The sequence below is a fragment of the Neodiprion virginianus genome, chromosome 2, assembly GCF_021901495.1.
Source record: "Neodiprion virginianus isolate iyNeoVirg1 chromosome 2, iyNeoVirg1.1, whole genome shotgun sequence".
In the NCBI taxonomy this organism is placed as follows: Eukaryota; Metazoa; Arthropoda; class Insecta; order Hymenoptera; family Diprionidae; genus Neodiprion; species Neodiprion virginianus.
The window spans coordinates 33,362,524-33,388,924 of NC_060878.1; the positions used below are offsets into that span (position 1 = coordinate 33,362,524).

The 26,401-nt window shown below is 38.2% G+C and overlaps 1 protein-coding gene across 13 annotated transcripts in view; it reads right to left on the reverse strand.

Moving 5' to 3' along the window:
- Positions 1-26,401, reverse strand: part of LOC124297294 (TLD domain-containing protein 2) — an 80,305-nt gene that overhangs the window by 5,480 nt on the left and 48,424 nt on the right. For 3 of the 13 annotated variants that reach the window (XM_046748177.1, XM_046748178.1, XM_046748169.1), the window contains 15 exons: positions 21,469-21,534; positions 20,632-20,738; positions 17,242-17,330; positions 16,543-16,780; positions 15,739-15,896; positions 14,902-15,288; positions 14,588-14,821; positions 14,133-14,501; positions 12,642-12,793; positions 12,299-12,481; positions 11,640-11,806; positions 10,867-10,902; positions 9,499-9,661; positions 5,055-5,298; positions 4,538-4,627 (listed from right to left, as the gene is read on the reverse strand). In XM_046748177.1, coding sequence (XP_046604133.1) covers positions 4,538-4,627; positions 5,055-5,298; positions 9,499-9,661; positions 10,867-10,902; positions 11,640-11,806; positions 12,299-12,481; positions 12,642-12,793; positions 14,133-14,501; positions 14,588-14,821; positions 14,902-15,288; positions 15,739-15,896; positions 16,543-16,780; positions 17,242-17,330; positions 20,632-20,738; positions 21,469-21,534 — 2,683 coding nt within the window. Of the gene's footprint in view, positions 1-1,663; positions 2,617-4,537; positions 4,628-5,054; positions 5,299-8,112; positions 8,678-9,498; positions 9,662-10,866; positions 10,903-11,639; positions 11,807-12,298; positions 12,482-12,641; positions 12,794-14,132; positions 14,502-14,587; positions 14,822-14,901; positions 15,289-15,738; positions 15,897-16,542; positions 16,781-17,241; positions 17,331-17,613; positions 17,899-20,631; positions 20,739-21,468; positions 21,535-26,401 lie in introns of those variants that run through there. The other 10 variants (XM_046748179.1, XM_046748173.1, XM_046748170.1 and 7 more) reach the window with 9 other exon arrangements.

Sequence of the window (26,401 nt, forward strand, 5' to 3'; positions counted from 1 at the left end):
TAACTGTTAAATGCCCCGCCAATGGCTTTCAACAAGAATGGGTACATTGACAGGTTTGGCACACATCACTTATTCTTTACAAGAGGAATACCTCTGATGCAGAGAAAAAATTTGTTGTATCTACCAGATAAATGTAGTTATACAAAAATCAATGCTTCAAATAAGTTTCAATTACTATATGAATAAACTACATTTCACTCAACAGGCAAAGTGTCTATTCAAGAAAGATTTGTTTAAACGATGAAAATACTTGTTTATTCATATTGGCGTGAGTCAAATAAACGCGATTAACTTTCTAAACAAATCTCATCTCTCTCTCTGTCTAACCTGTGACAAGATAAAAAATAATGATTATCATTGGCGGTTCATTTGACAGATATGAGTGTTTTTAACGACTATTATCTACGAATGCACCAATCTACGCCACTACATACTAATATATATAGGTATATGTATAGAGATATGTATATATCGGCAAAACATACATGTTTGTAAGAATATACAATATAATTGTATGGATTATAGTCTCAATTATCTATGTATATAGGCTCAACAACACAACGTGCGTACATCCACCTACACTATACTAAAATGGTATTATATGCAGGTAAGTATAATGTACCATGTATCAATATAATACAATAATATAATATAATATATGCGTCCGGTAGTGGGTTGATGTTGCTGTTTAACTGTGTCGTGGGTATGTATATCGGATAGTATAATGCAGTTGTATATCGCCGACCAACAATCACGTGCCTTTTCTTTTTAAAACAAATTTTTCTTGTACAAGAAATTTCCAAAAAAAAAAAAAAAATAATAGGAGGCGTCAATGTGTTTCATTGCACATCCTGGCGGCTCTATAAAATTGTCTCCCTGTATACAAATTGCAACGTATTCACGGACGAAGGATTAGATACCTCACATAACAAGGGCTTTATTTACCCGCTGATTCATTATTTCTCTACATAGTGGCGAGTTTCTGAAAAATAGGTATTCCGACAATCAGTTATAAACGTTTGCATACTATCTTTGTGTACACGTATAACTAGAATCTTGCATGTCGCACGTCACGTCTGCAATTTGACCAGCAAACAGTCATCAGCGACTGCAATGCGAAGGTATGCGAAAATCACATAGGCCGATGTTTGTTTCAGTGTTTGTTTGTTTATTTATTTATTTACGTCTTCGTCATAGGCGGATTCGATGACGCGGCGCTGTAGAAAAGTGGGAAGGGAATAGAGATAGGAATAACGGGAGAAAGACAACGATATAACTGCGCGATTGCAAGAAGTTTGTTTGTCCGAACGGATCGTGCCGAGATCGGCGACGCGCCTTCCTTTCAAATTATTCCGTCGATACTCGCATATGCATAAGTATTATATTCGGTATAACATAGGTAAGTGCCTACAGTGCTCCTGCACATATGTATAATACTCGCAGGTATCGAAAACCAGTTTTTTTTTTTCACTCGAAGATATTCGTATGGAACATTTAGTCTCGCTCACATATACAATACATTACAATATGATGATAATATGGTATTATGGCGCCCGCGTCATTTGAATTTTCATATCTATTTCGGGACAAGAAAATCTCGCAAACGCAAACGACTCACGGATCTGAAACATTATTCAATAACACATGTAAACGTAAAATTTACCTTGCCCTTTTGCTTCAGGTATTTCGTGATCTTTGCGATCGAGTTGGGTATTCTTGACTTCGGCATTGTATTCGTATGTTGTATACACGTAACAAATTATAAAAAATAAAAAAAACCCACTCACGCACGTAAGTATAATATCTTTTTTCAAATTTGTCCGTTCGTAAAGAAACCCCTTTTATCCTTCTCGGCCGAAGAAGAGGACAAGAGTGTATCTGATGGATATCACGGTTATCCGGCGGATTGAAAATGCAAATCCGGAATCCGCGGGTGAAAACTGCAACAGAGTTCGTTTCACCTAGCACGCCAGCAGCACCGAGTAACAATAACCAGTTCGTGAATGTTAATCGTGATATATTTACACCGCGTCCACAAGACTGCGACACATTGGCTCGTCAGCTATTCCCATCCCCCACATACACACGTGCGCACGTGTACTGATGTACACATATGACCAAGTAAAAATAAAACTTATCGATGTAACCAAGGATCAGTGCGGTGACGATCGTGGGTAAGGAACGATTGATCGATCCCGAAAAACGAATCCCGATTTTGTTGTACCCCCACCTCCCACGCCGAATCTCCTTGTTCAAAGTCTGTTTTGTTGTGTCTCTTGTTAATACCTCGGGGAACTTTCACCCCGAACTGATTAGCACCGAGGCTATTTGAGCAATGACTATCGATCGGTGGGAAGCATCTCGAACCAACACTGCGGGCGACTCGTCAAGTTGTTTGCGCATATAATAAAGCGTTCTGAAAAATTCAGTCCGCGAAAATCGATCTCCCGTTCACCAGTCACAATTTAGCGATAAAGCGGATGTTGCACAATGACTGATGATCGCTGGTTCTGAGCGAGTTGACGCGATTTTTCTTATTCCCACGATTTTTTTCGTCAACATATCGAATAACGTGAAAGTCCCGGAACCGAGGTTCACCTATCAACGTGTAAACCCGAACTGGTCGATCGGCCAAGCGCGATAGAGGTTGGCTACGCGCCACGCTTCACGTATGTTTATAATGGACATACATGTACGTACACGCGTTGCCGATGTAGCTACTGCTGCTGCTGCTGCTGCACGTTCTATAAAGTACGACCAGGTTACACCGCAGCATCAGTGGCCGAGAGCGAGTTGGGTGTGCGACGAAACGAACGATCGAGGGAATCGGGAACGATCTTCCCGAGACCAGCGGCTACCGTAATCCATCTTTTTAGAGGCGATATTTTTAGTGTAACACATAAGATGTATGTAGCGTCGTAGAAGTAACGAACAATGGTCAAAAGAATATAACAATAATTATTGACAAACGTGGCAAAAGAATTGTTTGTAGAGAGAAAGAAAGAGATAAAGAGAAAGAGCGAGAGAAAGAAGAAAAAACGCAAGAGAGTCCGTGATAAAAACAAAGGCGAAACGCCATGCCAATGCAACGTTTTGCAATCGCGCGTTTTCCACCATCTGTATCAGCTTTACTACAGCCATGTTTTTGTAATCGATTTATACTTTATAAATGTATACCCTCGTATAATATGCGTATATTATGTCGAACGGCAAACACGACAATCACGATGAACGCTTTGGCATTCAAAACTCTCGCGAAACTATTCCAAGGTCCGGTTAAAGAGATCGAAAGAGAAATAGAAAGAGAGATCGTCTGTATAACAAGATAATTGTGTTACACGACTTGTATGCATTATATATAATACTTTTTCAACTCGACGGACCCTCGATAACTTTCGTAAAAAAAATATTGCAAAATCGTAGTTTTTCACAACACACAGACGTGTAAAGGCTATACTGATACACGTCGCGTACGCTCGAGGTTTAACAGCCCGGAGGTGAATATTAATTTGAACAGATATCACTACGAGGTGGAAGAGTCAGGAAATTCGAGTTTTAACAAACCCGAGGCTCATCAACATCCCTGCAACTAAATTCAAGGTTCACGTGACATTTGATGCGTGCATGGGTAATTGAGGAAAGATACTCGCCTGTGACAACATACAAATTTCCCCACCGATCGTTAAGCACATGGCTTAATTGCCGTGTCACACGTGTATACATATATGAGCATCGCGAAGGATGTCGATCTTACCTTGATCATAAGCGCGGAGGGAAAAAAAAATCAAGAAAAAAGCAAAGTGGAATGCCGTATTAACCGGCACAACGAGTCACAGTTTTCACCATTCTACATGTATAAATCTATTTTTGAATACCTCGGCACACATGCATAATGTTTAACCGCGACGTATAAGGTAGCTGATTAGAAAGGAAATCCTAGTATGTATCTACCGTCTCGGTGGGCTCTGACAATTATCCCATACGCGATATGTGTGTACGTGATCGCGTTTTATTACGTCTATATTTAACCGCACCAACATAGACCCTAAGGTTTACACAGCACAAAAATACACATGAATTTATATACTGCGTAGGTATAAACCAAACAATTACGACCTACGGACGCGGACGAAAGATATAGACGAGCTTTGTCGATGGCAAATTTACCGGACGATCACGCGTGCCCGATGCGGGTGAAAACTGATAACAATTCATATTGTTGTACAAAAACTATACACATGTATATAAGTATGTTGCAAGTACGTACGTACGCGTAACAACGAAACATGACTATAACGAAATCGATCCGGGTTGAAGGTATATTTGTGTTACTGTATACGCATCCATGGGGAAGTTATATACTATACTTTCGCAAGTACATACGTATCGGTATACTACATTATATAATGTAATATAATACTAATATGCATCGTTCTTGTGGTAGGTATTTGTAATATTTCTGTTTGTGTATATGGGAATCGTGTTTGTTGCGATACTGGAGCCGACGATTTACGATGATATATCGTAGGATTTGTACCTCGGAGTCGTGAGCCAGCTGCTCCGAATCGGCCGATGCGCTCGACGTCTTCAGGATGCTGTACAGCTTTGCGTAGGGGGCCTTGATCAGCTGCGGTACGCGTATACATATATGTATCGGTATATATAAGGTATATATATGTATACACACATTCAATATATGCATACACATCTATGATGTACACGTGTTTCATCACCTTTACTCAACACAATAATTAGAGGTATGGAAATATAGCATACGTAGGGTTCGTCTCTTTTCATTGATTCGCTAGTCCAATGTTCCATTCATACACTAATACAGGTACACACACCTACTCAACTCTCAATTATGACCGTATAAGCGAGTAACGCGTATACGCCACCCACCGTCACCGTATACCTGTACATGTGTATGTACAATTATATCATAAACAATAATCATGAATTTGAAAACGAAGAAAGAAGATCAGAAGATAACAGTGGAAACGTTTTTTTAAATAACGCCCAAGACAATTATCTTTCTGTCCGTCAACACTCACCTCCCATGATTCACGGGTGCGTCCTGATATATCGTCGATATCTGATGAGAGTCCAGATTTCCCGGCCTCGGCGAGATCGGCGAGATCTCTGTCTTGAAGGGGCGAGTACTCCGGCGAAAGTTCCGCTGCGAGATCGGTGTCGGTGTCGGAAAGAATGTAACCCCGTTCCCTCCATAGATTCTCGTCTAGTTCGCCGTAGAGGGCTGGTACCCAGGCGCTTATGAACCGGTAAAGGTCGTCGACCCTAGAGCCACAACACATAATGAGAAATTTAATTCCACATTTACAATAAGAAAAAAGTGCGGCTCTGCCACCCAGATTTCTGGTTTTTGTAACTATAGTCGAGTCTGTGAGTACAATTGTGCTGCTGTAGTCTTTAATATATAACACGTATTCCGGTAACACGAATGATGCGGCATAACTGCTGGGGCTAAATAATTTGTATATGCGAGCTGTTGTCGTTACATACCAATTATCGCACGAGGAATCTAAAACTATAGTCAGTTCATCTATACCTGTGATTACTGCACCATGCGCATAGCTCCGACAACTATACACAGAAAAAGTGCCTTAAGGGAAAATAGTTACCGTTGCAGGTTCGGACAATCAAATATAGAATTTGATTACTAGCTGTATTTCTTAGGAACTACCTACGTACTGCCTGTTTCATTTCCCTCGTTGTAAATAATTGAATCTTTGATTTGTACTAATAGAAATCAGTTTCTTGCGTACTAATTGCCAACTGGCAAGAGCCACACCGATTGCAGTTTACCGTTTCCTAAAAAAGTTTCGTTGCTCCTACGTCAGGTTCCAGTATGCAAAACGCAAATAGCTACATTAGTGGCCAATGCGAAAGATTGTCAATTGTATCCTGTGCGGCACCAGATTCCGTGAATAATACGTGAAGCCAAGTAATTAGGCGGTACATGTTTACATAGGAAGTGATGTGTCACTTTTTCGGATCATTACAGACTACAGACTCAGACCTGCAAAAAGTTCTATTAGTGGCTCGGCAATATTTAATTGGCAATACTACTCAGATAGTTGGGGAATCTCGAATAAGAGGATCAAAATTGCCTGTGTTCCCAAAGAGTGATGTGATTTTAATATAACGATAAGTACGCATTTTTAATCGATTTGCGATTGAAGGTAAATTCGTAGATACTCAATGTACGTACGGTGCCTCACACGTACGAGATAAAATTACGCGTAGTTGAACATAAAACAATTTTTTTCTGTCCATATAATCACGACAATCTTCGATTTTCAGTGGACCATTCAATATTGTAGGTGTGGTCTACAGCGCACGTGTACCTGAGTATTTCAGTATTGTCTTTACATTATGGCAAAGATATAGTAAATAAAAGTCTGATCTCCCTCAACCTGCAATCCCTACATCACCATGATATATACGATACTGTCTAAGATAGGAATAAAGAAAGAGCCCTCCATCGAACAACAAAATCTTTAATGTATAACTGAAGAGAATCCGTGCGGGTAATATTACTCATTGTTACAAAAACAAACACGGGAGCGAATAAACTATACATGGATGTTGTGATAATGCTGATAATTTCAGTAAGTAATATGTGTACACCTGTATAATTCATTTTGTTGCATGACCCATTCCATTATCCCCGTGAATTTTGAGGAGGTAGAATATTCATGGAATAATGAGAACTGCGTCGAAGCGTTACATACCGGGGTGATTTACAAAAATTTCAATCGGGCAGCTGGAAATTAGGGACCAGGATATAACTGGCAGTAATAACAGAACGAGACACGCGGAAAAAAGTAGGACACATCGCGTTGCACAATGTTGGCAAGATTTCAAACTGTTCTATTCGCTGCTGGCAATGCTGCATGTTTGTTCTTGGAAATTTTTTAGATTAGCGTATTATATCGTAAATTGAGGATGTTATTTAATTCATCTTCGTCTCTTCACGGTTTCATGTAGCGAATACATTATCGAATTCTGTTTGTAGAGTCTTCAAATTTTTTGCACCTGCAACGTCTAACATTGTTTTATATAAAATTAATCAGCGTATCGTGTGTCATACTAGACGCGCAAATTAGCGCACTTCATTACAATATGTGGTTTAAAAAAAAATGTCAGTTGGGAGAATGTGATTTTTTAAAAAACAAACTTTTCAAGTGATGGTTCATCAGCTTTCGTTTTGAATTCATCATCTTTTCATATCATATTATGTCTTGGTAGAAATGGATTAATAGAACTTCCATAGGATTAGCAGTTTAGGGCGTGTAAGTAATTGCGTAACAAGTGGTTTTTCATTAAATATAGAAATACTCGTTATAGTCGTTGTCGAAAATACTTTACGCGGCATAATTCCTCCGTCGTGGTTAATAGCCGTAAATCGATCATGTCATATTCATATCTTCAAAATTCGAGGTTGATGACTGATCTGAATATCCGTAATTACTTACGTTCGCGTTACCTAACTTTGCGCAACCTGATGAAGTATAGTTTACTCTTGCATTACTCGTCAATGGATTTTCGAATATTCGAGCATTTGAAAAGCGAAATCAAAAACGGATGGGCCGAATCAATATAAATATACTGACATCGGTCCACTTAAATTTTGAGTAACTAAATAAAAAAGTTATTACTGATCGAATGACAAATATTATCGTAGTCTTCGTATCATTGAAGCCGTAGTTGCCAGAACGTTAACCGATTCTCTCTTTACCTTCGATATTTTCACACCGCACAATGTTTAGCGAAAGTTGTCATGTCTAAATAAACGTACTCTATTTTTGCACCCGTCAGTATCGTTGGAATTGCTCCACATTCGAGATCCATTTATATCACATTTTTCGTGGTACTTGAATACGAAACAAATAAACGCCCAAACTTCCATCTCTGTTGTATAAATAATTTTACATTGCAATATTTCGGCCTCAAAATTCCAAGCTGTAAGTCATCAGATATTACAAATTATTGCAGATACATGGAGTGTTCAGAAAGACTAAAAAATAAAAAAAAAAAATAAAAAAATCATAATCCTGTTTCTTAGTTGGCGCCGTTGTTATTTATTACCTGCGATAGAGAAACGGCGACACGTGACGTACGATCGCTCTCAACGGCGGAACATAGAGTAGGTCGAAGAGACGGCTGACAGCGTAGCTCATTTTCAACTTTTTCAAATCCGGGGTGAAACGATAAATACTCTATAATACCCAGGGTATTAATTTAAAAACCCCATCACAACAAATCCGACTGGTACTCATTCGCCGCGCCGCGTGCTTTTAAATCAGTTCATTATTATCGAAAGTGTGATAAGAGTGTTTTCGCGATACGGAGAAAACGAGATTCGTCACACCGCCGTCACGCGATCTATTTCTAGAAGTAGCTGTACATGTCGCGAGCGCGTGTGTGTGCGCGTGCATGTGTACGTGTATATACTCGGGGGCGTAGCGTTCAACCACGTGCTTTCACAGTAGCCGATCTTGGCGTCCCCAGTTTGTGCAGCGTAGTTAAACGAGAATATAAATTTTATTCTTGCGACAGACTCCTTCGCGGATTATAATCCCAAAAATGAACTGTAACGGAAACGAAATTTTATAGTCTTGTTACTTGGACGCGGGAGAACGGATAACTGAACCTGCAGCACACATTACGCAACTCTTTCAGTGCACACACGCATACACACATTTGTCACATACAGGTCTGTATGATAATGAAATCTCGCATACGCAGACTTCTTTATCCTACTTCTCCTTCTCCCTGCCCTCATCGTGCTCTCTCTTTCTTGTTCACGATTTAACATCGCCTCCCGCCACGCGCCCAAACTCTCGCGCGGGGATAGATACTATTAAATATGTATAACTTTCAGATTGTAATCAATCAAATTTACACGTGAGCATGTAGAGAAACTGCATTTTGATAGCTTGTCGTTTAAGTCGATGCTATATTGAGCGAGGAATTTCGAAGCGTCTGTAATTGTAATTGACTTTAGATTTTCGTATTCGTTTTCGTATTTGATGATTCATTAAAGGTATAATAATATAACCGGAGATAAAAATATTTATTAGCATCACTGAAAAAAAAAAAATAGGAACCAAGAACTAATTTTAATCCAAATATTCTTGCAGTTTAACGTTTTTCTAAACTAGATTGTTATTTTAGCATCAAATCCAGTAATCTTACGAGAAAAAATCCTTTGCTCGATTACACTGAATACCTCGAAGTTTCCACAATGCTACCTGTCGTAAACGATTCAATGCGAATAAGATCAATTTCACGTCTAGATTTGTGGTAAATTCGACAAACTGCAATGGGCTTAGTTGCTTTGAATACAATAATATGTAGCGTTTCGCTTTGCGATAAATTCACCAAATTATCATAACCAAACATGTTTACAGCACATTTTATCATTAATGGCCTGAAATGACTTCATTATGTACATACGTATAGTTTACTTACCGATTACGCGGTACACTGAACCAATATTCTGGTCGAAGTTTCTTTTTCCCGTAACTCATGATCGGTGTTGATCGTGGTATCCTCTTGTCTTTAGGACGTCCAGTACGAAGGCGAAGGTAGAGCGGGGGATCGTCACAGGATCGGGCCGGCCGCGGAATCAATTCTGCCATAACGCCACAAACACACACATCAACATCTAGCTACCCGCACACGCACGCACGCGGAAAGAGACACTGGCTCAAAACTTGTGACGTATCAAAAAGTCGAATAAAAAGAGGCTGAACAAATTCAAACATCTTATTAATACTATAATAGTGGTAACAATAATAACAGAAACAATAACTTTGTTCAGAGTGGGTATATTGATCGTAGACATTGTGCGTAGATAGGAATGTAATAGTAAGAATCATATATCATACGTGTATATCAATGATTTTGAGTCAATTGGATAGTATTTAATACACGAAACAACATCGACATGACCGACAACGACGACACGACAATAATAAATATAGCATGTCGACATAGAATGATAATAAAATTGGTATTTAGTATAACGTTGTGTGTACCACTGTGTAATTATAAATGTGTATATAGTTTCTGCATCATGCTAGGGATTGTTTTGATAGTGTTAAGAGGCTGCTGATATATTATACAGGCGTGCGTGCGCGTATAAAATAAATCTCAATCCAAACCAGAATAATCATGGCAAAAGCAAAGTTGACGAAGAATGCCCGTATAAATTCATAGAAAGAGATATGGTTGATTGCAGTGCAGTGGAATACCCAATATGCACCTTCAAATAGATGTACAGTCACTGTTTGATAACATGTTTTAGCAATTTTTGGAAATTCTCGGTACATTCTAGGAAAAGGGAAGAAGTTGATGAATGCCTGTACAAATTGGCTTCGCTTGCGATAACATGCGGACGCCGTGAATTTGTATAAGTATGCAAGTGACGATCAGGTGAATGGTAAGCTAGAATTCTAAGAAAACTGTGGCAAGATATTAAACTCTACCGTACATCTATATGAATAATATCAAGTCACGTTCACCCGCCTACACCCTTGCCAAGTATACAATTACTGTTCGGCAGTATAATATATTTGCAAAAGAAATCACCGCAAACATTTATTCACCGTCGCAAACGACATCCACCGTGAGTAAATTGTAAAAGAACAAACTGCAAACGAATTAAACTGTTATGTCTTGTATAAAGCACAGGGGTATGCAGGGCGCAAGGAGTGGTAAAGTAAAAAAAAAATTCACAAGCAAAGGGACTTGGGGTATAACAGATGGTGGAAAGCGAGTATTGCGGGGTTAATAGGTGTAGGAGAGAGTCAAGCAAGTACTACACTGTGAACCTACCGAGGCCTTCGAGTTCGGGAAAATTGGGTGCTTGGACTAGAGGGGCAACAGAAACAGATACAATATGACATCAGTGTAGGTATTAGTATACTTGAACGTAGGTATATCGTATGTATGTATGTACGTCGAGAGATGAAATTGAGAAAGGGAATCGTGCAGGCATGGTTATCTCGAGAGGAGATAGTATACAGAATTTTCAACTCATGTTCAATCTTTATTTATTTTTGCTTCAATCCTGAATTAAAAGTATAGATTTCTTTATTAATATTTTTTTTTTCTTTATTAGTCTACAAGACATTCTATTGCAATATCATATTCTTGAAACACCACGTTTTGAAAACTCGTATCTCAAGACTCTGACATCACACATAGGCTCAAATTACTTCCATGTACCCGATGAAAGCAATTAAACTCTAACCAATTAATTATATTAAATCAGGTTCTATTTTTTTTTTTTGTGAGTTAATAAAAATTGCTTATTGTATTATTAATAAAAAGTGTTTGAATCATTATCAAGTTTTGCGAAACATTTCATCGTTTCAGTTTGAAAAATAAAGATTAAAATAGCGGTGAACACCCTGTATACACCTGCAAAAACTACACTACACTTAGGCGAAATATTTCAATGATAGGTAGGTAGGACGCGATGCAATTGTATGTTCGTTACGTGTCACACGACGGTGATACATACGGTATACACATGGGTATTTGTAAATGTATACATGGTAAGTATGTACTAGCGAGCCTATATTGTTTAGAAGGGATATACTCACTGTCAAAACTGACAAACAGTTCCGGCATATCCTCGACCGATACCATACTGCGGTAGTCCAGTCTCGGAGGTGCCGTTGAAGTCTTGCTTCCACGGCTACTGTCAATGCTGCTGCTGCCAGATGAGGTGAGAGGTTGTTGTCTGATAAAAGTACCCATGGACGATCGTCTGGAATTACACGATTGCATGAACAAAAAAGATTCTTCAAGTCAAATCGAAGACCATCATTGAACCCACGAGATTATTTCATACAAATTTTCAGAATAGAACAAAAGTATAGGATCCACATAATATAATAAGCGAAAGTCTCTGTGGTTGTCGCATAATATGTGTTCAACACGTACATACATAAACAATTAGACAAGCAGGCACAATTCACAGGAATTCTGAATTGACGGATATTGGGATTTAACAGCAATGACACAGTATTATATCATTCTAGATGCAGCTGCATCAGTTAGATAAAGTCTAGATATTCCACTTCTTTGCTCCGAGGATAAATGTAGGAAAAATGACAAATATAGATCAGAGGCAGGCAGTAGTAAGTTCAAGGTGAGACAACGACAATAATAACAACAACAACAACAACAACAATAACGATGAGAAGACCGAGGGAAATCTTTGCAGGGCGAGGGGGGTGGGTCGCTGATATTGACTCACCCGGCAGAACCTCCCGAACCTGCAGGGGAAAACTGCGACGATGCATTGCCATTGTCTTGGAAGTGGGAATAGGATGAGGCTGAGAGAGGAGGGGTCGCTCCCCCCCTGCCAAAGCCGCTTTCCTCGCTGGGGGTTTTGGCGAAGAGACCCGAGCTAAAGTCACTCACCAGATTGATCGGTGAGCTTACGTTACACAGTTTTTGTTAGTCATGGGAAGGAGGCAGTCATTTTTGTTATTACTAACTGGTTACAACGCATAACTAATCAAATCACCGAAAATGTTTCACATGTCGACATTTGAGTAGGCTTGAAAAGAGTACTAACTTATTGAGCTACAACTCACCTCAAGACTCTGCTGAATACACTTGACTGGGGAGCCTCTGCGCTGTTTGGAAGGCTTGATACTTTGTCTGTGGCAGATTTTCCGCTTTCTTCCTCTCTCTCACCGGTTAGGCCCTCCATCCATGACAAAGGGTAAGAAAGTCGTTTTAACATCTGTAAAAGGTCATAATGAAAATGATCGTATGTACAATCGAACATGTCAATAAAAGGAGGACTTGTTTATACAATACACTGATCATCAAATGCTTTCGTGACTCGCGTATGATTTCACATAGGGTTGTACTATTTCATGCCAATTTCAGATTAGATAAATGCTACAGAATCCTGCGCATCTTCGTGTCGATTTCAAGTAGTTTAATATCCACCAGAATTTGTTTGATTCATGCAATGTAATTGTAGATACCTACAGAGCAATTTTAACTAGTCTACTTTAGATGATTCAATTTAATTTAATAATTTTAAGATGGGACAAACCATGAGAGTTGATGACCATGACTATTCGGTGATAGCGAATCTTTAATTATTCCTTCAATAAAGTCTGTGTATGAGTATGACGACATGATTTTTATGAGAGGTGCTCTCTCTAATGTATTCAATCAGAAGTCTTGAAAGCTCAGTTTATTAGTAGAATCTGAACGTATGATCTAAAAACAGCACGGGAACTTGTGGAGGCAGCTTTTCATATAAGTCATGCCTATTATTCCACGCTAAATAGGATTACGAGAGTTTGGAATACACTACCAAACTATGTTATAAACTGTGACACAATGCACAGCTTTAAATCAAGCCTACGGAAATATAGTGCAGAATTTTACTATACTTTTAATTGTAGGTAGAAAGGGAGTAGAGAGATACGTAAAGCTAGTCTATAAGACCTACTATGATTATTTCAGCTTAGTTTGAATGCTCGGGATGTTGTATATTTTATATCATTAACATCCATTCATTAATAATTATATATTTTAACGCATATTATGTATAGGGCAGTAGTGCCCATAGATTATGAATAAATTATAAAAAAAAAACGTTGCACAAGTCTTACAGTAGTCACTGATGATGTATAAAATTTGCGTGCAAATATTAAAGTCGGTTACCGATTGAAGTGATTATTTCACAATGTATTTGGAAAAGCTGCATGGCTATACGTCATGCTGTTTGAGACTAATATTAGCAGAACAAACTTTTGACAACTGTGTCTTTTTTGTGTTTCTCCCGTTTTCTCTCTCTGTTTTCAAACGTTATGAAAATTTTGGTGTTCACCGCTATCGCTAATACGCTGCAGCTCAAGAACCAACTGTAGGCCGCACAGAAGAATCATATTACAATAAATTGATTAGATTGAATAGCACGTACTAACGAAATTAGTCCCACCAAATGCCACATACCGCGAGTTAAGATATTACACATAAAAAATGTCAAATGTCTTACTAATATGTACTGCATCTCATAAGCATATCTTGAATTACAAGTGTATTTATAATTTATTACTTACTTTATTTTTCTTGGATTCTTGCTTATCGTCGTCCCTGCGGTCATCATCTTTATCTGCATCCTCGGCGTTACTATCAAGGCTGAATGATACAGAACTGGCTTTCTTTCTACCATTAATTGCGATTAGGCTGTCAGTTGGTGTAATGGTCACATTGGTGGGAGCAATAGTTATCGGGGGTACCCAGTCCGATGAAAGGACAATATCAGCATCAGAATAAACTTTCTTTGCTTGAATCGGTTGCACAACAGGTATCGGAGGTAACGGTGGGTTTGGATCGCGGATGTCGATGCCAGAATCATGGCACGACTGTTTGACTAGAGATGCCTCCTCCTCAGGAATTACGTGCGGTTTTGACTGTTGCTGATCACTCTGTAAAAATCAATGAAAAAAAACAATCATTAAGATTGGTTAAGTGAAGGAATCATGAAAATCGATTGCAAGGTTTGATTTGCCACCTTATCTGAACTGCTAACTACAGAGGAGTCCTGTTGCTCATCATCGACCGAAAGGGAACAAGACCTATCCTTGCTTGGCACTGCCCAATGGTGATCAAGCATAGAACGCCGGCGTTCTTCCAAGGTCCTGCTTCCTTGAGTGGTGTTAATTATGGTCTGCTCTTCTTTGCTGTCTTCCTCTTTTTCAGTTTTCTTATCCTTATCTTTTTCTTTGGTAGAGTTAGTCCCATCATCCTGTATTGTGATATGGGGAGAAAAATATTATGAAACCATTTAAAGACTAGTTTGAGCAGAATGTGTTGAGATTATCTTACACTCTGTAAATTAGTGGGTGTGACTAGATCCCTTTCAAAAGCTTTGGGAAAAGCATCGCCGTCTCTCTCAGCGCAGCTGCAGACACTCTCGCTATCGTCACCAACAAGTTCAGGAAAATTGTCATCTTTTCCTGGCGATAGTCGACCACGATTGTCGTCAGGCTTTTTCATGTAGTAGATCTCTGGCTTTTTGTCACAGGAATTTGTATCTGTGTGACCAACTCGCATGTGAGCAATGTCGTAGTAAATGGCAGCATTCACTATAAATTCCATGGGTGCTATTACTCCGTATGATTCGGCGCTGTGTTCAATTACTAGCGGGTCTGACACATTCGGATCGAACATGACAGCGTTGGGAGTAACCAACAGCACACCTCCCACCACCCCCTAAATAAGAAAAGCAAAGGACTTGTATTATTCAAAATTAATTTGGATGAGAATGCATTGTTAAGATTTTTGCGAATTTACATTTTTAAAATTTCTTAAATATTTAAACTTGTAGCGTTCATGCAGCCTTGGGAAGAAAAAATTGTATTTATAATAAGACTAAAGGATGGTAATAAAGTTATTCAGCTCTGTTATCAAAAATCACAGTAATAGAAATTGATTTGCAAATAGTTAATCGTAAACTCTAATCGTAATAGTCCTACAGCAGCGTATTTTTCAAAAAATATGTCTCTGTGTCAATGAGGCTTTTATTAAAAAATTGTTGTTACACTCTAACTTTTATATTTACAATAAAATGTCTGCACTTTTCCCGACTTTCCATATCTATGAAAATTGCCCAATAGCAAATTCTACTTGCAGAGTTACTGCTATAAATTTCAATTGTAATACCTGTCCATCAGTTATGTGGCGGACATTGATCCTAAGAAAGCGTTCCTTGAAAGGCTGTTCATCCTCATCCCCAGTGACATTGGTGTGACCGACAGGAGTCTTTATTCTTTCCATATGTCCAGGTTTTGGTGACACAGGACGCAGGTTATCCAAAAGTTCTGTAACAAAAAGTTGGAAAGGATTTTTTTTTTAAGTTAGAATTCCACCTGCCTTATGGTAACTAATGAATTATAACAACACCAAAAAAACCTGAGGTCTTAATCAATTTTCATGAATTCTTTTATATCACAGGCTGACGCACGACATAACCTCAGTTCTGAGAATATCACAAAAACAACAGTAAGATACTTCAAGTTCTCATTTCCTCAAAGATTGCCTTGATAATAGATATTATTTAGAGCACAGATGCCATTTGTGCTAGATTTATGGTCATTCTGACATTTTCAACAGAATAGATAGTCATGCACAGCTATGTGTGCCGAAACAACGCCATATTGTAGATTAGCAGCTAACGTATTGCTGACAAACTAGAACAAAAAACTCCGCCCTTTCTCGCCAGGTTTCTGGCACAGCTGTCTTGTCAAATGTATATTTAAATAAAGCTAAATAAACAGCAACCTGCAGCTTTGCTTCGATGTAATGCTCCAATAAATCATGCCTGGCACATGTGAGGCTAACAAAAACAAATACAAGTTAGAATTCTTTTACTACCTGAACCGCTATCATTGTACAGATATGAGAAAAGATCAAAGTAACCACAGCACCAGGTGTACCATTTTCTACTATTTCAGTTTTTTCACCTACCTTTTTCCTCCGGGGGCAAATCGTCGTGGGATTCATGATCAAAGTTGGGGTCAGGGCTAGGGGAGTCCGAGGCAACTGCTCCAACGCTAGTTCTGTTGCGTCCCTCTCCCTTGGCAGGCACACGTAACTGCAGTCCTGGGTAAACGAACGTACTGCCGAGTCGATTCAATTTTGTCAGCTCTGAAGGGGTCGTGTCAAATCTGGCAGCAATGGAGGTCAGCGTATCCCTGTCGCTCACCTGTCGATTCAGGATAGTAAAATGATTGACTAAAAAACATTTTTTGTCTATTAACCAATTCTGATTTCTCCTTTATTTCTTTTAGATTTAAATGCCTTTTAATTTAAAGTATTCTGGTTAGTTTTCGTCGGTATTAATCATTTCAATCTCCTACAGTCTGCCAGAATCTCATACATTGCTTTTTTACATGTGCAGATAAGTTTCCATTGACATTGTTATGGGAAAATCGATGACATTTATTGCCTCAGGTATTACGATTTATCTATATTTTTTTTCCCATTCAAACGAAAAAAAAAAATCTTAACCACTGATGTAATTAAAGGGGCTTTATTTTTGAACCGATTCGGTAATTTTTCATCGATATTTTGACACACAAAGAAGGGAATTTGGGGAACAGGTAGAGGATCAATTACGCCCTCCACTTAGTAATCAATGGCATCAAAAAATTTCATCAAACTTGCCGTGTAGGGTACAGTTTCGATATGCTGCCAGGCACGGCTGTGCTTCTTGTCCTGAGAGCCAGTTTCATCCTTACCCTCAGAGTCGGAATCTGAAAAATGAATAGACATATTTATATACAGATAACTATATATTCTTGCATCTTTCCACTTTCCTTCCGATTTCATTTCAACTACGAATTTGTTCGAAATATTTGTGAAATGGTTTCGAAGAAAATTGGCTCACTGCCTAATCCTTGGAAAAAGTTACCAATGCCTAGTGTCGTTGCAGTGCAAACAGATTCGGTGTTTTTCAACTTATTCATCTATTCATTTCAACGAACAATACGATTCATACAATTACCGGACATTGACCTAAACTGTAATTGGTTATACCTTCTTCACGGATATTAGGTGCAGGCAGGTTCGAATTCCCACCGACGACGTAGAAAACTACATAACCATCGATTTCCGTTTCCGAAATATAAACACTTGTTGATTCATAATCGGTGATTCCACACTCGGAATCTGCATCAGGATAACGGAATTCCATATCGAAACAATAGCGAACGAATCGAGGATTCAACAATTGTCAACCGAATTGCAGGCCGTAGAAACAAGTTTGATAAAGAGGTAAAAGACACATGGAAACAAAACAACCTTTGTGACGTTGAAGAACGTCGAACGATTAGGTCGAAAGTGGTTAAAAGCCGTTGGTCGATAAATTCATTTAACAAGACTAAATATCCAAGTACTTAGATGTCGAAGTACACAAGATTGAAAACTCGGCGTCTTTCTACTACTTCTGGAGTACCGTTAAGCTGGCGTATACACTGTATACGTCGTAAATCCGCCCAACATGGATCCCTTCCTTTCACCATTGCTAATAGGCGGAATAGCATCGGTATTCGTCCATGTTTATTGATAAATCACAATAACAAATAAGTTATATTGTCGTATCCACAGACTGTACCGAGTAACGGGCATCCGACGCCCAACAGCTAAAACAGAAGCTGCGTAATAAGCCGAGATTAGCCATAAGCACACAATACGTGAATCACAGTACGAGCTCACTCGGTAAATGTTGCCGAAGCTACGCGTGCCGGCGACTTACTGGAGTCATAGGTTCTTAGAGCATACTTGCTCTAGCCTCTCTAGGCACAGGATAAGGCGCGGATGGGGGCGAAGTAAGAGAGGTAGAAATGGGGAGGGAAAGAGAGGGGGGGGGGGGAGAGAAAGAGAGGGCGGGGGAGAGAAAGAGAGAGAGAGAGAGAGAGAGAGAGAGAGAGAAAATCCCAGGGCAGAGAAAGAAAGTGCAGGGGGATTCTTATTGTTGGATTTTTTTTACATTAGCCTCGAAGTTTATCAAATTGATAGCGTGCTCAGAAAGCCACGATGCGAAAAAGGAATTAGAAAGGATCAACGAAGTGTAATAATACTGGAACGTGCGATGATAGAATGCATGCCGAGAGAGGTCGTCACGAGTGGTATATTCATCTATCTCGGTGCACCACGATGCAAAAGTTGCATCGATACCATCACGAAAAATATATTTTCACTGCGCACGCGTCGCTTGGAATAAAAGAAGATACCGTTGCGATAGTCTCTCTCTCGACGTGTACTTTCTTACTGCAACACACGCTTTAGCGTTGTTATAAATATTCCAATGATAGGGATATGACGCGAATAATCCATAGCGTTGTTGGCTGCTTATATAATATAAGCAAGGTAAGTGTAACAGTTATTGACCCTGTCCCAATTATTGACCTTTTTTGGTTGCATCTGTTTGATATTTAGTTCTAAAATTACGGAAAAAATTAATTTCTAGTCTCTAACCCTCTAGCAAATGGTTATAATCATCGAAAAATTCACAATTTGTGCAGCCAATTTATAATTGTGGAAAATTAAAGTGTCAATAATTGGGTGTAACCGTATTAACAACTGTTACACTTACCTTAACACGCGGATTGCTCACACGGCGCAGTCTTCGTACGGTTGGTTAAAATCTTGGCAACGGTTAATGCACTAATATTTCTGTGATACACCGCGTGTTTCGGCGTTGTTCCCAAAAATTATTGTGTTTCTATTTAATGTTCGAAAAAAAAACATGCACGTTTATTACGATCGGTATTATTGTCGTTACTATTTTCGCCGAGCTGACACGCGCGCGCGCCTTCGACAATATTAATTTAACAAGCGAGTTTCGGGGATCCCAGCATCTGATGGTGGCGTCGTCGTTGCGGCGATATTACACGGTACATTATTTTTATACCTTTACAATGGTGTTGATTCGAGCCACGCGATGAATTCGGAATATATACAAGAAAATTTCCACCAAATGTGGGACGTATAACAGGTACGTTATTATACCGGTGTGAAGAGTGGACGCGAGTTGTTAATCAGAGCCATCCCAAACGTCAGGTAAACCTGTCCGTAACGTTTTCACGAATCATCGTTTTGCCAATACACGTACACCTACGCATGCTGCACATTGCAGATAATATATCGGAGTACATTGTGATAACGTTAAACGGGCATTTTGACGCAGGATAAAATCCCCCTGCATTTATGCAATTCAGGGTACATTTTACCGATCGACGTTCGTTCTTGCGGTCCGCAATTGGAGAGTGCGAGGAGTCGGCTAATCGTAAATAATCCGATAACTGTCGATCGGTATAACAGGATGTGCTCTTGGTTGCCGAAATGCAGGCGGAATTCGATAAAGCGTATCCTGAATTGCCTGAACGCAGGCGGGTTCAACCCGGGTTGAAGTCCGATCGATGTGACGCATCGATAACTTCAAGTAAATATTATATTACGTTATCAATCGCGTCTCGTTCCTGCATGGCGATGGTTGAACGTCTTCAAACTTCCCACGCGCCTTCGCCGGAATAAACAAACAACACGGGCTCTATTTTAACTGTAAGATATCATCGTTCGAAAACTCGAATCGTACATAACGACTCTGATTGATCACTGCGAGATGCAGCGAGTGAATTTGTTTTATACTTACCTCAAAGACGGAGCTATATAAAGCAAACTACCAATTAACGCGTGGAAAACTAACAGAGCTCACTGTCAACGAACGGATATCTAACCTTGGATTCTGAACACTATCCGGCAATCTCTGGAAAAGTTGGCAAGGCGCATATGACTTCAATTTGCTCGATCTATTTGTGAATTTGAAAATCTACGCCAATCTCTCAAATGTTTTACCACGAGCTGAATAACTCGCCAAGTTCGCGAACTTTTCCGTGCAGTATTATTGCAATATTATTACGTACCAAGTATATAATATTATTTTAATCCCATATTTTACGAAATTTTATAAACAATTTCTGTAAATAAATCATTCGTGTTTCCTAACATATGTCGCAATTCTGCGACAATTGTCATCAAAATAAAATAACTAACCTTTGGAGAGTTTATCAACCGACTCGAAACGACCTTCGACCTTGCTGCGTAATGCTTCGAGGTCAAAAGGGGCGGCAAATCCATGATCGACGCTCCGACTTTTGCTCCTGCAAATGGTAAAGAAAAGGTTTAGTTTATTTGGTAATTTGGTTCACCTTCGTCGTATTACCTACGTTTAGGTATACCGTGTAGTGACTAAAATTTATATAGGTAGTTTAAGGTACGCTGTAGAATATTCTTTATCTATTATAGTATTATATATCGCGGCCTATTACGTCACGCGATGAAAACTTTCACACTTCCCGTCTATAGCGACGAGAGTTTCGCGAGAACTCTAGAATATGATTGGACACGGTTAAAATTTACCGGTTTATGAGGATCATTGATCGTTGCTTGGGTCTAGGACGACGAACAACGGCTCTGGAATAATATGACCTAGCCTTATATTATACCTCCTGTTTCGTCGATTCGCCATTATAGCTTACTGCGATACTCGGGGGGGGGTATTAATATGCGATTATTGTTATGCAAGGCACACCGCCACACAACGGTCGTTAAATCATTCTCTTGCATTACATTATAATTCCCGAGGGGCATAAAATATAACAGTGAAAAAGCGAAAAAAAAGCAAAAAAAAAAATTATAAAAGTAAAAATGTTAGGATAAAACCAAGCATGAATATTGCGTAAAACTGTGAGTGTACGATATATAAATCCGTGCACGCAAAACGTGGCAGCCAATTTTGCGGTATATAAAAAGAAATACAAGAATATAATATGTATAGCAAATGTGGCAAGCGTGCAAATCTCTGAAGATAATGTAAGTATGTATACGAACCTGAATTGGGTCGACAAATTCTCTGTGGATCTGGTGTGCGTGACGTCCTGGGACATGCGTCGCAACCTGTTAGAATCAAACGAAAGAAAAGAAAAAGAGAAAGTAAAATAAAACATGCCAAAAGGTAAGACGTGCTAAGCTAAAAAATTAATAAAAGTAAATAAGTAAATAAATAAATAAATAATAATATAGAACCAACCAAAACATATTTTACGTAACAGCACAGCCGTAAGCGCGGTGCCTATAATATACGTATCGAAACACACAGATGCGTTATAGATATGTCAAAGATTATACGCGTACCTCTGTACATAACCGTCAGGCATATGACGGTGTGTCTCCCTGAGAATTTTATCTGAACTGCGATGTGTGAATGAATAGCGTTGTTCGCACGCTCAACAATAATTAATTTTTATTACGCAACCGCGTACAGGCACACATGTAGGTACACAAAATTCGAATAATGCGGACAAAATTCAACACGCATGCAGCGTCGCATGATTAGAATGGGTATGCCTCCAGGGTTTGGGTCAGTACGGGGGATGCGTGATTAAAAAATAAACGTGCACTATAATCCGCTTCAGCAAAACCTACGTACGTATAACATTCGTGTCAAAGCTGTGTATCGTGAATACACACCGACGGTGCAACTACGTGTACATTAGGGTGGGTCAAAAAAATCAAGTATTTTTTTTTTTGGATTCGACACACGAAAACTAGTTCCTAGCTACCTCTAGAAAGTACTTACCAAATCTAAGCTCTTAATATTAACGGGAAGATTATGCTCATCATAGTTTTCCATTTTCAATTTAGTCTTATATAAAAATGGCCATATCTTATCACCAATAGATTGTTAAATTAGTTGCATCGTCAATATTTATAGGAAATTGAACGCTCTACAAAAATGGTCTCTTATACTTTTTTCATTAATCTAACCATTTAAAAGATATTCAAGGTGAAAGGTTGAAGTATTTTAAGGAAAATAACTTTTTGTTTTGAATTTTGTAACTTACTAAAAAATAATTATTGTCAAATGAGTTTCAGATATTTTCATAGGAAATTGAACGCTCTACAAAAAAGGTTTCTTGTGGTTAATCGATTACTGTAACCATTTAGAAGATATTCGCAGTAGAATCCCAATGCCTGTTGATTTTAATAGTTTTTAAATAATTATTTCCAATTTATCCATTTATTTGATGGATTTTGAGATAATTTATGATCTATTCCAGAAAGAGAAGGTTTTTATTTAAGAAATATCATCAAATATATCAGCAGAAAAAAAAATTCTATTTTACCATATGAAATTTTATAATTCAATACAGTATTGATACAAAAATATATTTTTTCTTTTTGTTTAAGTTATAAAAATTGACTTTTATTGCAATTCGGAAATTTTGCTCGATGTTCCTTGACAACTTGCAATAAATATTGAAACTGGTCTTCGTTTTTTGTCAAGCATTGGTTGTATTCAGATACCAGCGCTACTCCACGCTCTGCTGCGTCATTTACAACTTTTAATTGCCTAAAATAGTCTTCATTTTCTTTATAACTGTCATCGGAAGTCCACAATTCAATGTCAAGATCAAGAAAATCATATGGTAGGTCGAATATTTTAAATAAATTCAATGATCTCTGAGAAATAAAGTCACTCAAATCCTTTTGAATGATTGAATTTATGTTCTTTCGATCGATTTCAAATCTTTTAACTTTAGATTTAATACCATCTCGAGTTTTTACAGCTTCGACTATTTTCTTTTTCATATCAAGTGCAACAGTATTATCAAACAGTGATAAAATGGCGAGTTCATCATTTAAATACCACAAATGTGAAGTCATTTTGTCAATAGTTGCTGATGAAATTGAAGCATCAATCTTTTTGTATTCAATCAGTTGTTTTAAAAATTCTAAATCGTTATTAGCAGCTGCAATCGCAGAAGTTGATGAAAACCAAGCCTTCAAATACACCATTACTGTAAAAATGCAAATCTGCCGTAGACTATTCAATTCTCTGGCATTGGGATTCTACTGCGAATATCTTCTAAATGGTTACAGTAATCGATTAACCACAAGAAACCTTTTTTGTAGAGCGTTCAATTTCCTATGAAAATATCTGAAACTCATTTGACAATAATTATTTTTTAGTAAGTTACAAAATTCAAAACAAAAAGTTATTTTCCTTAAAATACTTCAACCTTTCACCTTGAATATCTTTTAAATGGTTAGATTAATGAAAAAAGTATAAGAGACCATTTTTGTAGAGCGTTCAATTTCCTATAAATATTGACGATGCAACTAATTTAACAATCTATTGGTGATAAGATATGGCCATTTTTATATAAGACTAAATTGAAAATGGAAAACTATGATGAGCATAATCTTCCCGTTAATATTAAGAGCTTAGATTTGGTAAGTACTTTCTAGAGGTAGCTAGGAACTAGTTTTCGTGTGTCGAATCCAAAAAAAAAAATACTTGATTTTTTTGACCCACCCTAGTGTACATACGTATAATTCGCGTGGCCGTAATGCTCGACGGGATAAACGGCCGCTTGGGTTTGAATCAAAGCTTTGACCCGCATTCTCGTTTGATCTTGGCTTTCAATTAGCGCACTAACCCACGGCGCCTGAATACTCAGGTAAAACCCGAGCAAATGTAGGCATATGTGCGTTTAAAATATATATACACAGAGATCAGATTCCGCGACAGGCGGGCGACTTTTTCGCCTCTTAGTCATTCGCGTTATATCGCGCGTATCGACGTGTTTCTTCTTTTCTATACCTACCTTCCTACCTACATACATCGTAACTACATTTCTTGGTAAACTTTTCACGGTTAGCGATTATCCATTTCTCAGAGATTTATCCTCGCCCGTTTGTCTCACGGCAGAAATATTTATGTACGAAAAATAATGATCGTGCGGTTCTTTCGAATGACTTATCCGGTATTTTTCAAGAATGACGGAAACTTCATTCTTCGTCGAATATAATTTTTTGATCAATCGGTGATCGGAACGTTGATCCAAGCTTTTGTACCAGACCAACCCAATCAATAACCGAATCAATATATTTAAACGATATACGCAATTTATATGTAACGACCGTCGCCGGAAGTTGACAGAATCTTGCGCAGAGTCTCGTATGAAATTATATAAGACATTCTGCCGATGATAAATTTGACCGGAAATTTCCTAGGAACAAGTTTTTCGTATAAAGAAGAACGATCACATTCAGGAGGAATAATTTACGTTATATTGCAATGATAAAAAAAAATTGAATTTGTCGTGCTAGAAATATGATTCGTTAACAATTATATTATTGACGTTGTTACTGAACCGAATTCTTTATCTAAAAATCGTGCAGTAAACATACGATGTATAATAATCATTTATACACTGTGGAAATATTTGACGCCGAATTAGCGGGTTCTGAGATAAGCGATGAACGGCAACGAAAATTTATAGTAGCATACTTTCGTTTCACATTATACCTTGTAGATCAAAAAGTGTATACATTATACGGTTTAATTTAGTGGCACATAAAAAAAAAGCGAATATAAATAAAAAATCGATAGTCAGGGGTGGGGAAAAAACAGCAGACTCCAGTTTATCGTCTTGAAAAATTAGTAGATACACGCAAGTTTAATTGCACCTGTACATGTTACATTATACGGTAATACGCATACAACTGTTGAACTGCTCCGCTGCTGGGCGAGAGTCGTTCATTCGTTTTGAAGAAATAGAACATTAATCGAAAGAATGATCGCATTATGAGGCGTATTCAAGGTTGCAAAAATACAGGTTTTTTTTCTTTCTTTCTTCTCTCAAGGCGTAACATTGCACTGATGTGTAATCTAAATTTAAAGGTATGCGTATAACACTGATGTATATACATATATTTATATATATGGTGTTTTCACGAAGATCCGATCACGCGGTTTATACGTTCAAAGACATTACTCGCGGTTCAATTTCTTATTCTTCTTTAAATCTCGATGCTACAATTTTTACGAGCAGTAAAAAAAAAAAACTATAAAGCTTCTGAAAGCAATTCTTACATATAGCTACGAAACTCTAGGTAACTGTGAATTATTTTTCTTGTTTTCCTCAACATATTCGCACCGCTGATTTTAGATAGCACCTGTAGTCACAGATAGCGGTCAAATAATCATGGTTAATTTAATAATGTTATCTTATCAAGATTATTTTCATGTTCTATAATTCAGTGTTGGTACAACCGGACCCCTGTAGAGTGAATTTTCTCATACATATAAATTTCACGGCTGACGTCATCCGTCGTCGAGAAAAAAAAAAATATGTGCGAACAATAAAAGTTCAAGATCTAATCGATGACCGAGTTTTGTGTATAAATTGTTACCAGATGCTGCAGAGAGCAATAAGCGTGGGTAAAACCCATCGCTGTAGCAGCCGATGTTTTCTCTCTTCTCTTTTCTCCTCGTATCTAACAAGGAAGGTATCCCATTCCAGGTCGATCTCTCCGATTTGATTTCTTTTGTAATACGTTACAGTTGACTAAAAATTAAGCGACACGTATTTCTTTCTTTTTTATCTTCCATTAAACACTTTAAGGGGGTAAAACCACCCTCCAAAGTCAGGCATGTCAAGGGGCGATTTGGCATTTTCACCCACAAGAACGTTATATTTTCTTAATCAATCCACCTGGAAAAGTTTTCTCTTGACGAAAAATGAAAAATGTAATTTCATCAATTGAAAAAAAAAAGAAACTCCCAAATCCCTCTTTGACATGCCTCACTTTGGATGGTGGTTTTACCCCCTTAAAGTGTTTAATAGCAGATAGAAAAAAAAAAGAAGATATCGCTTACTTTTCGGTCTACCGTAACATGTTACAAATGAAATGAAATCAAAGATTTCCACCTGGGACACTTTCCTTATAAGTATTGTACAAAATAATAGCAAGA